Here is a 12170-nt window from a genome sequence, read left to right on the forward strand (position 1 = left end):
TAAATTTTCCAGAATTTTGGATATCTCAAGAAACAGTATTAGTGGTATTAATGCCAGCCTGAATGATACCTGGGATATCAGTGATATCTGAAAAGGAGACACATATTTCATTATTAATTTTTTAGTCCAGTATGGATTTTAGTATTTTTAGGATAAAGTATATTTCTCAGATTTTCTCCATTTTTAGATAACAAGTTTTCATGGGGCTTTCTTGGTGAGACACAAGTTGCTTCTTGGAAAAGAGGAGCACTTGATACTCTCTAAAATGTAGGTTGACAGACCTAAACATTTGACATAACCACATTGGGACAAACTTTTAGGAGAAGGGAAGCATACAAACAGGAAGTACTTGGAGCAGAACCTTTCTTGTGTTGGTTCCATTTAGGAAACCATAAAAGAGCAAAATCTAGCTAGGAGAATGAGGACCCTCTTTTCCTGATCTTGTTTCCTTGCATACACAAAGACCTGAAAAGGGAAGGTGGGATGAGAATTGGAAGGACTGTCTTTGAAGGAAGCTGTGCAAGATTATTAAGTTCACATCCCATGACAGTGCTAGAACTTTGGACTATTATGGGCTTTCTTTGTTCAGGTTGGATGATCTGTTTTGTAATTAGAAATAACACAAACTAAAGTGTTGAGTAGTCTGTTATATTCCCTTGAAAGTTTTGACTTAATAACATCATTTTTTCCCAGTTCTAAATGGGGAAAAGTGATTTTGTGAAACTCTGGAATGCCAGCGACACTCAGACAGATGCCGTCATGGATGAGTGATAAAATGGGTTGATTATCCTTCCTGACAGCTGAGCTGCTGTGCTGTATCATTTCCGGAAGGACGCTTGCCAAAATTGGGAGACAAAGCTGCAGAGGGCCCCGTGGGTGTGTGGCTGATGTGCCACAGCCCTTTGTCCCTGTGTCCCCAGCCCGTGTCTGCAGCACCACGGTCAGGGACACTCCCAGAGCGAGCCTCGTCCCCGCCAGCCTCGGCGCCTTGGGGTTCAGCACCACGGACAGGGACACCCGAGACTATTTCGGGGAAAACGCAGGCATGGCTGCGAAGAAGACGGATTTGTTTAAATTAAGTAGCTACTGGCTTGTTAAGGCCCACTTAGACATGATCCATAGAGACACTGAACTGTTTGGATTTTAGTGTCAATTTCTTGTTTCACTTTAAGGACAGAGATTGGTATTGCTGGCCAGGGGTCTGTGCACAAGTCACAAACGGGACTGCTGTGGAATGCACCTCGAGCTGTTTATTTTCCAGCATCAGTCTCCTTGCATGGTTATGACATGAGAATGGGAATGAATGGGAAGATACCAGAAGCTCACATCCTTGATAGCAGACAAAGAACTTAATGTTATAACTTATTTTAAAAGTTTTTTGACCAATCACACAAAGCAAAAGCATATTGACAGTACTTCTATCCAACCACTAGAAGCACATGTACCTTTGGGTAAAACAATGCTTGCTTATTTCAAATACAATACCTGCTTGTAAGCCTTAAAATACAGTGCACAGAGCTCCATTATTAAGCTTAGAACTTCCTAATATCTTGCTAGACATACTTTTCTGTCGCTTAGGGAGTTATTCTAGACAAGCATTAATACACAGAGCATTGTTCTATTTGTCCTTACTTTTCTACTTCTTATATAATTTTTCTGCTGACAAATCTTACGGCTACTGCATAGCTCTAATCACAGTTCTGCTGTCTCTGAGGCCTGCCTTTTGCAGCTTTCCCAAAACCCTCTGATTTTAAGGATACCCACAACTGAGTTGATGTGTTGATTTGAGCTTCATGCGGCATCTGTCTCAGGACCTTTATTCTAAACAAACATGTGATTTCCACAGTGGTCTGTTTATCCACAACTCCTGTGGAGACCTGCTGAGGCTGGAACTTGACCCAAATGTATCTCTGAGATGACTTATTAAAACATCCTTTCTGAAAGCCTACTCTCAGTGCAGACAGATTTTTAAAAACATATTCTGGTAATTGATGATGCTGATGACAGTGTCATAACCATCCTTTTATAGCATCACCTTTGAGGTTTTTTTCTTGTCTTTAGTTGGTTATTCTCTGTGTCATACCACCTCCTCTAAAGAGTATTACAAGTGGATGATAGAATGCTTCTCATTTCCATTCTTACTTTCTCTTTCATATTCTCTTCCCACTACAGGCTTATTTTCTGTTGCAGGAAGCATACTATTTGTACTTCAGATGCATATATCAGTTTCTAGGATCACTTAGCTATCTTCAAACAATCTTTTCAAAAAAAAAAAATAAAATTTAGCTATTTGGGCAAAAGCCAGGTTTGCAGGATCAAAAAGAATCATTTTAGTAATAAGCCTAATGATCTTAATGTTGCTTTGCCTCAAGGAGGAGTATTGTTTGGAATGTAGAAATTTCCAAAGATAAGAAAAATTATAGCTCAAAATTAACCATGGATTCAAAATGATATTCTAATTTTGTATCTGCTGTTATTGTCAATCTTGCTCTTGTTTCAGTTTTAGGTGCCCTGGACATATGTCATCTTCCAATTGGAAATGAACTGAAGTATGTTCATTACCTTTTAAACAGTCACAAAAAACCATGGGGCACATGTCTGGTCATAAAATCTACTATAAATCAAAATAAAGTAATTTCACACACATGTCTTGGGCCACAGACATTCTAAATGTGTGTTTTCTGTCTTCCTAATGTAAAGTGAATGTTATTCTCTTGATACAGTCTCTCTTCCTTTTTATATTCACACATTTGAACTCAGCAGATTATGGGTGCTACAGCACACATCTGTGTAACTCAGATTTCTGAACAAGCATGATGGTGGCAAAGTTAAAAATTGCACTCATATGGGTAATGAATATGGGATTTTTTTCACCTAACTGGAGCTGTCTAAAACTGAGTTGGTCAAACTCTTAGGAGCAGGAGGCCTCTTGGGGTCAAACAACAATCCAGGCTTAAAAATAGTGGTCAGAAAATGAGATCATGGTACAATAATGATCTTTCTTTAAGGAGGAGTTTAAGGTAGTTCTCAGGCTGTGGACTTTGATGCACACATCAACTCATATTTCTAAAATTGAAACATCAACAGATAAAAATGTAGATCAAATGAGGGAAATCAATTAAAAAATACTAAGAAAAGATGGTATGATCCTAAAAGTTTGAGGTGACTAGTTTAACAAGTTTAATTAAAATAATTCAGATATTATATCCAGCTTCACTTGAAGCTGCCTCAGAGTCATGAACCCAAGGTTTGTTTCCAAAGTGGGGTGGTCACTGACATTCCAAAAGTTTGTTTGGTACATTACACTGTTCAGCATAGATGCTAATATTGAAAAAGAGTGTGAAAAGTGAGCTGATAAAACTTTCTTACAATGCTCATCTGTTGATGGTATTGAAGGTGATGGCTGACTAATCAGGAAATTTTATGAAAGAGGGAATAAGATGATGGATGAATTCACCTTAGGAGCAAAGCAATGCATGTGTGAAACAAGAGACATTGATGATCTCTTAGCTGTTTGTATTCAGAATTGATATAATCTGAATGGAAAAGTTTTATGAAACAGTACAGATTACAGTAAAAAGCTCCTTATACATTCCCAAGTACCCCTTTCTAGTCTTCTGCTGCTCCTTTTCTCAGGCTTGGCACATACAAGTGATAGAGAATAATGTTTATTTTGTGTGCCCTGAGAAAAATCTGCAGCAAATGTGAATTTGTGTCAGCTTTTGATTTGAGGTTCTTTGCTCTTAGTACAAACAAAAAGGATTATGTTTTTAGTTGTGATTGTTTTATGTGGATCTGGTGTTAGGTACAATGGCAGCTGTTTTCTGTGGCTTGTATGATGTGTTGGCTAGGAACATGGTCTGTAGAAGAAAGGCAAACTGAGAATGTTTTAATCTCCTGCTATGACTCAAGTGCATGTGACTTCTCACTTAATCCTACTTCTCAAAATCCATAGAAGTTTTGTTTGTTTGTTTTTTAAGCAAAGGAATAACAGTGCAGGGTTTTCTTTGACTTGACAGGTTAAGTCATGGAAAGTGCATGCAAATGTTGTCTTTTAACTGGCAGGGTTATTTTCTAAGACGATACCCTCCTCACTGCCTGCCAGCAGCTGGATTTCCCTCATGATTCCCAGGGACATCCCGTTTCCTTTCTCCCTGACCTCCTGGAAGTGTACAACACATACCAACTGTCTTCAGTTTGGTTTCCCAGCAGTTTTAAAGTTAATACCTCAGGTGCAAAGTGTGTGACACATTCAGTTGTGCTAGTTGTGATTAAACCTTACTTCATTAGTGTGTCCTTAATTAGTTTGCAGTTCAGCAGTGCATTGTTTTGCAATCTGCTACAGGTGGTTGTAACAGCATTGGATACTATTGTTGGTAATGTGAAGGCATGGAGATTTTTCTTTTAAATTGAAATTCCTCCCAAGTTTTTAGGTGACCTGAAGCATATCTTGTCACTGACCTATTGCTAAAACATCACTATTATTGCATAATAGGGTTTTGTCTTTTTCATTTTTATGCTTAACATTAGCTTATGACCCATATTTTTTAACTGTGAACTTTGGGAATCTTCTGTCTTTGGCATCATTAAGTATTATTTCTATTGACATGTTCAGAGAGTCTAGTTATTATACCATCTTTAGATCAGTTTTTCCTGACTGTTCCTGCTGTCTCAAAGGAATATGCGTGCTCTTAAAAACATCTGAAATATAAACCATATGTACAAATACTTTTAATTTGTATGCACATGACCTTTTTTTTGCTTATGCTCCAGCTTTTATTGAATTCTCAGTTATGAGAATAGAAATTGGAGTATTTAAAAGTTTTTAAAGCAGTGATGATGTGTTTATATCAAAATAAGTAAAGTACACTCACTAATATTCATAACTATTACAGTTTTAACATTGTGTATACAAGTTCAACTTAGAGAATTCCTTATTGAACTAAAGCGTTCAACTAGAGAATTCCTTATTTGACTAAGAAAATACATGAAATTCAAGTAGCTGCTCATGTTCTTAAGTCACTAAATTATAATTAATAATAAAAAATAGCATATCAGAATTATTGTGTATCATTGAAATGCTTACTGGGGAAGAATAAAAAGGTTTTGTCAAGTTCTATCCCTTTGGCTTCGGGTAAATTTTGATTTATGCAAATTCGTATATCCCGCTCCTAGCCTAGTCTTTGAGGTAGGTTTTGGGGAGCATCTGCTGTGAAACCAGTGGTTTTTTGTAAATGAATTGGTAAGGACTGTTTTTCTCCTTGATAAATGGTTTCCATTTTTTAAATCTTACAGCTGAAGGACACTGGTTGATCAATGAAGGCAGCTCAAACAGAGCAGCAGATGATTGTGTTTGTTGTTTTCTTTGTATATAGTTCTTTAATTAATTTGTTAGATATGTATTAAAAGTAAGATGCCCTCTAAGAAGATGGGGCCTAATTTTTAAGAAAACCATAGCCAGTTTTCTGAGAGGAAGAATGGTGAGGCCCAGCAGTGAGCGAGACTAGGTTGTGAGGAGGGAATAGCATTTTTTGGCTGTTCTCAAACCCAAAAATGACAGATGAGAGAGTAATTATCTACACTATATGAGTTTATTCCCAGATATTTCCCAGCTGACCTAAGTGAATAAAGTTTGGGTTGAGTTAAACCCTTTCATCTTGTCTTTTTATCTCTGTTGGGGAAAAAGAAATTTTACTCCATGATCAGGATGTCCTACTACATTGTCCTACTATGACAATAATACAAGTATTGGCTAGTTCAGTCAATTTTGTGTTGGTGACACACAAAGGAACTAAGCAAGGTCTGAGTGCAGCAGAGGTTCCAGCAGTTGGCATATTTATGGAGAAAACCAACAATGAAACACTGAACACATTTCGGTTTCCTGAATGTTAGAGTACGTTGAGAAGTGGGCAAACAGAGAAATCTTAAGGGTGGAAGAAATGCCTTAAAATGGAAAAGCTCCACTTATTATGTTTATTAAAAAGCCTAGTTATAGTCTGTAAGTATCTTTAAATTCAGAATATACTGGGCAAGTAGAGACTTTGTACTACGTCAGAGAGAAGCTTAGTAAGATCTCTGTGATAACATATCAGTAAATTCATAACCAAACTGGAATACATATAATTTTTAGAATGAGGGTAAGAGTTATCAGAAGAAAAATCTTCCAAGAAAAGTAGCAGATTGCCCACATCCTCAGGAGTCAGATGCCTTTCTGGAAAGCAGCTTGGCCAAATACAGCTTGTGCTGTAATCAAGTATGAATAGCTGAACTCAAAATCATATAATGCAAAGGCATTTAACCTCTTGTCACACAAGCTCAAGGCTAGATGAGATGACCTAAGGGTCCCCCTGGTCCTTTAGGCCCAATATGAAAAATATCAGTAATGAAAACCAGATAGTCTTCTTGAAAATAAGATATGTGGGAAAGAAACATCATACTTGGCAAGGATGCTACCAAACATGATTCAGTAACTCAAAAAATTGTATTCACAGGAATACAAATACCTGGTTATATGTGGGTAAGAAAACAGTGTAAGAAATCACAAAGAAAAACACTTTTTATTTTTTCCTCTATTTTGAATTTTTTAAATTTATTTTTTAATTTCTTTCCTTTTTTTCATAATGAAGCTGTGAAATATTTGGAGCAACACTATTTAAAATATGAAAGCACATTAGATAGGAGTAAAAAGCACCTCTTATCTTCTTAAATGTAGGACTGTAAATAGTCATATAGTAATTCTTTCTTTAGAAGATTTCAATCTGTTTATTTAAAATCATTAGCAATTTTCCAAAATGTATATATTCTTGAACATGAGTGGCAGAGTCCAGGAGAAATTGTGCCTTTTGTAGAGGAGCAGTGAACATTCTGCTTTCTTTTGTTGGGTGCAGTGGGGCCTCCTCTGAAGCAGAGGCAAGGTGGGTCAGTGTTGCAATGTCTGGCACAGAGCAAGAGTAAGAACTAACAAATAAAACTGTACACGACAGTGTCTGGACGTGTTTGACAGAGTAGATTATAAGAGTCAGTGTATTTTCTCAGTTATTTTTCAGCAAACCATTTTTCTTTGTTATGTTTCAAAGGAAGCAAGCAAGCTTGGTCCAAAGACTGAGATTTACTATATGCAGTTCTTGGTAAAAATGTGAAATTATTTATTTTGACGTATTCCTATATTTGAGAATACTTGAAAAAAAATCAAATAAGTTGTTTTGTTTTGTTAAGAAGCCATTCTTTAACTTTCATAACTGTAGCACATGTTGTTACAAGAACCACTTTGGGCCAAAATACAGGTGGTCATGCCTTGGGAAAAGTGAAACCAAACCTACCTTACCTCAATTCTTGCCCCACTTTGGATCATCTTTTTAAATGGACACCGACTTGAAAACCACACTCATAATTAATTTTTCAATATGATTTGAAAACTTCGCAGCCATCAGTGATTTAGTTCTTAATTTTTACTCCTATAATCTCCTCTACTGTTTTTGCTCATTGGAATTTTTCTCTCTCTACTTTTCATTTTTCCCTCTCCATCTAAATAAACATTTTTTATTGGTGAACTAATATCTGATTTTCCTCTGGGAAAAGAGGTGCTGCAGATAAAATATGTTCTGGAATTTCAGGATATGAAATCTTTTCAGCTCATTCTTCCTTAGAACCTGTAGTGGAACTGTTGAGCAGTGTAAATTTGTGGTCTCATAGCTACCTCTAGCACAGCTTAGTTTAGAGTTCCTCTTTTCCTCTTGGCATTTACTCACAGGGGAGGGAATACAGTGTGTAATCATGATTCCCTGTTAATTTTGTGATATGAAATAACTGAGAAATTTTAATTAATTTCTTCTTTTTTTTTCTTTCTTCTGTAGTTAACTGTGCCCAGTGCAGTGTAACACAGTAGAATCACCTCATCCTTAGAAGCAGTTGTCAGAAAAATATGGGCCTGCCTGGTAGAATGTATTAGCCCAATACATTGTCTCCATTTTATTATGAAGCTGCTGGGGAAGCTGTGATATACAGCACTGTCATTACAGATCTATTGTTAGAAGGGCTCTACAGTCTTCTGTGCACTGCCATTAATTTATAGCAGTAAACAATATGTAGCCCTCCAACTGCAGCAAAGCAGAATCTTTTAATGAGGTGGATGTTATTACCACAATAAATCAGTGCATTCGTGTAATGTATAATTCAATGTGTGTATTCCCACTGTAACTTCTCTGAGTAAGCTGATAGTGTATCATTGTCAGTGCACAGCTCCACAGTTCTTTTTTTTTTTCCCCTAAGCTTTTTTCATTTGGGGATTTTTTTTTATTTGCTTGCAAATAAATGTGACATGTCTTGATAGTTGTCCTGTTGCAGGCTTCAGAAACCAACTGTAACAATAACAGCTAAAATCAATACTGTGGATTCTGGCTATATAGATCTCTGCATGATACCTTTTTTTTATTTTTTGAAAGGAGAATGGAATCAATTCTAATTGGGTTTAGCTTTATATTCAAGGAATGTAATTCTATAACTATTGATTTGGGCTATACTCATTTGGAGAGTAATAATAGAGGCAAATAAATAGAGTACATAAAATGTTACAGAACCATACAGCACAACACTGTTCCTATTTTTAATTTGTATAATTTGTCTACAAATGACCTTTTTTTTTCTTTTTCTCCCTCAAGCATATCTGAGCCTTTAGGGAAAATCAGTACAGATGGAGATTCCAAAATGGTTCTTGTAACAAAGAGACTTCTTTGAGTCACTTTCATACTTCCCTGGAATAAATTTGCTATATCAGATAAAAATCCTTTTATACAGGAACAACTTCTTTTAAAGGGTTATATTTCAAATTAATGAACTGCAAAAATAATAATTAACCTAAGATGTTTTTCTTTATCCTACTGCAATGTGAAAGCTGCTCTGAGTAAAAAAAAGATTAGATTTTAGGTCATTCAAAGATCTAATCTGTCCTAGAAGAGAAAATACTTTGAAGCTTGTATGCCAAATTTCACATGAGCTGCGAAGAAGAATTGTTTAAATAATCATAATCTCAGTAGCAGAGAGAGTTTTTCACTTTAACTCTGCTGGAATTAAAGATGAGGTTACCGATACTTTTGCTCAAGGACTTACAGTTTTTCCTCACCTTGTAGTGTATTCTTAAGTATATTTATTCTTGAAGAAGAGAGAGAAGGAATTATTGTTTCATGTTTATTATTTGCTTATATTTGAATGCACCCATTGTCCATACAGATGAACATAATTTACACTAATAACATACCAACAGTGTGCTAAATCTGTATACAAAATTGTGTTGCATAAACATTTTGCATATGTATCCAAAGATATTTTAGAGCTCTCACAGCATTTTATATGTGGAATTGCTAAATTCACTTTTGGGTTTTTCAGTGATTTGTGTGACCTATACTCATGTTTTTTCAAATCATTTATACAAAAGTCTGCTGAGGAAATGCACAGCTATAGATAACAAAATATTATGTTTCCTACTTTTAAATAGATCCCTGGGTGTTTATATTCTAGGTAAGCACTGAACAAAGAATGGTAGTATTGGTTAAAGTGTGAGAGACATTTTTAGTCATACATACATTGTTTCTTTTATATCAATATTGTATATAGAAATTCTGATCTTTCATTTGTCTATTTCAAAGATTGAAATTCTATGAATTAAATAAAACTTGGCTTGAGGTGGAAAATAGAAAGCATAGAAACAAGAATAGCAATATCAAAATTCCAAGCCCACTGTTAATATTCTGCCACCCCATCAATCACTACTTTTTTCTCCAAAAAAATGTCAAAAAAAATGTTTCTCAGTGTTGCTTACTATTTGCTTAATAGTGTATCCAACATGCACACATATCCACAGGCACCCAAGTTAAACAACACTTTGTTCCAGACATTCCACTGTGAATTGGATGGAGTCAGTGACTTGAATCAGCAGTAAATGGAGCCTGTAGTAATGCAGAGGAGATTTTTCCAAGCAGCCCTGTGTGTGTGCATGGAATCCTGGTTCCAAGTACAGAGATCTCCTCAGGTGCTTACAGGAACCAACATCTGCTTTTGCAAAGCACCAAACCTAGTCTGCTCCATGCATACCAATAATTCTGGTTACCAAAAAGAGCAAGGGGAGTATGATGTGATAGCATTCACATTGATCTTATTTGCTTATTGAGTTTATTTTTACCAATCTCACAGCCTATTGGCGCTTTGAACCCAAAGAGAGCAGCGTTCTTTGCCGAGAGATACGAATCGTGGGAAGATGATCAGGTCCCCAAATTTCACTACGGCACTCATTATTCAACAGCAAGTTTTGCACTCACGTGGTTGTTAAGGATTGTAAGTATATCTTTTAAAAATGTTTTTCCTTTAAACGATAATGAAGGCAACAAAAATCTAAACTAAAACTGGAGGGTATATGAGAGTACTGAAATTTTGTAGTAATTGCAATCAGTAGCATAGGAGAAATGTGCTCCAAAGTTCAAGCAGAAAGTTTCAGTTTTTCTGGTACAGCCTTTTCAAATCAGTAAAGCCTTTTCTCCTTAAAATTGCTTTTTAGTGTACATATTTTTTTAAACATGGTTAACTTCCCTTCCTTGCATATTTTCTGACTAGACCAAGTACCAAACATTTGTGGTTCGTAATTAATAGATTTAATTTTCCCCTCCTAATGACCGAGAGTTGATTTCTGATGATCATAAAGTTCTGTGATGTAAAGAATTAATTTTTAAAAATCTGCTACAATTTATATGGAAGTAACTTTGAGCTACTACATATTGATAATGTATTGGTTAAGCAATGCATTTTTCAATAAAATTGAAAGGTGATTTATCTCCTAGGAAGTAATTTCTTTGGGAAGGCATTAGCAGCACATCATTAATTAAAGCTTGTTAGAATGTACAAGCATACATAAATCCTTGAAGTAATTTACAGTGCTTAGCTAATTTCAAGCAATTATCCACTAATATGTGCTTAAGTGTTCTTTAACTAAGAGGAGGCTTTTAAATCTTCCAAACATTTTTCTAAATCATAAATTATATATGAAACAATAACAGTCCTGAAGCTCTCAGTATTGGATGCTACCTTTAGATTAACAGATCACCTTGAACAAAGTAAAACATGTTATTTTTGTTACATGCTAGTTTAATAAATATCTAAGGCACCTGAGCTTGGTCATGTTGTTGAGAGCAATTTGTGTCACAACTGACACAAACTGTAGTTGCTACTTCAGTCTTTGAGGGTTTTTTTTAAATTTGCTTTTCTTTATCTGAGTATATGTATGCATGGAGTGAGATTAAAAAGCATTTACTGAACAAACAAGGATCAGTTTGTATTTCTCATTCTTAAATAACAGAATTAACCCTTTGCTATTAATCATGTGTCTGCCGGGAAAACAGCATCATTCACAACCAGAACCCAAAAGAATGATGAATTCCTTGTTTTACCCTGAAATTTCTGAAGAGATGCAAGAGATGATGGTTTTTATTTAATTAATATTTTTATATGTGTTTAGGAACCCTTCACAACACTTTTCCTAAATCTGCAAGGTGGGAAGTTTGATCACGCGGATAGGACGTTTTCATCTATTTCAAGAGCGTGGCGCAACAGTCAGCGTGACACTTCTGACATCAAGGTAAAACATTTCCTGAAAGGTGTCAATGTATTTCATACTGCCTCTGCCTTTATTGCAGCTGACAGTATAGGATGGAAGGGAGAAGACTGGGAGCCATCCCACCCTTTGGAAAAAGATGCAAGGGAGATGACGCGTGGTTTTACTTTCGTGAGAATATTTCAGTGAATTCTTCTGTAAAACTATAGCAAACATTTCTGGACCTGAGACTGAAATATTTTGAACTGGGGAGAAAAACAAAGAAGACAAAGATGCTGGTAGTGGCAGGAAAGATCAGATCCAAGAAGGTAGATTAATATCAGAGTTGGATATTTTTAATGGAAGGAAGAATGGAAAAGTGTAATTTGGAGAAAATCAGGGTCTAGCTCAAGGATGTCATGCAATCAGCAAGAGACCTAAGTGACACAAAATCATTCACTCATATTTATGGTGAGCAGACAATTTAGGAAAGGGTTGGTTTGCAAATTACTGGAATGCAAAAATTATCAACTGACAATGTTGAAAAAGGGATGTCTTTCTTGCATCTGTGAGAATCGAAGGCAATCATTGACTA

At 35.8% G+C, this 12170-nt stretch overlaps 1 protein-coding gene across 4 annotated transcripts in view; it reads left to right on the forward strand.

Moving 5' to 3' along the window:
* Positions 1–12170, forward strand: part of LRBA (LPS responsive beige-like anchor protein) — a 367482-nt gene that overhangs the window by 254877 nt on the left and 100435 nt on the right. For all 4 annotated transcript variants that reach the window (XM_039698441.1, XM_039698442.1, XM_039698444.1 and 1 more), the window contains exons 45-46: positions 10186–10326; positions 11501–11620. In XM_039698441.1, the coding sequence (XP_039554375.1) occupies positions 10186–10326; positions 11501–11620 (261 nt within the window). The remainder of the gene's footprint in view (positions 1–10185; positions 10327–11500; positions 11621–12170) is intronic.

This window comes from Passer montanus, unplaced genomic scaffold (assembly GCF_014805655.1).
Source record: "Passer montanus isolate IOZ18808 unplaced genomic scaffold, ASM1480565v1 scaffold125, whole genome shotgun sequence".
NCBI classification, from domain to species: domain Eukaryota; kingdom Metazoa; phylum Chordata; class Aves; order Passeriformes; family Passeridae; genus Passer; species Passer montanus.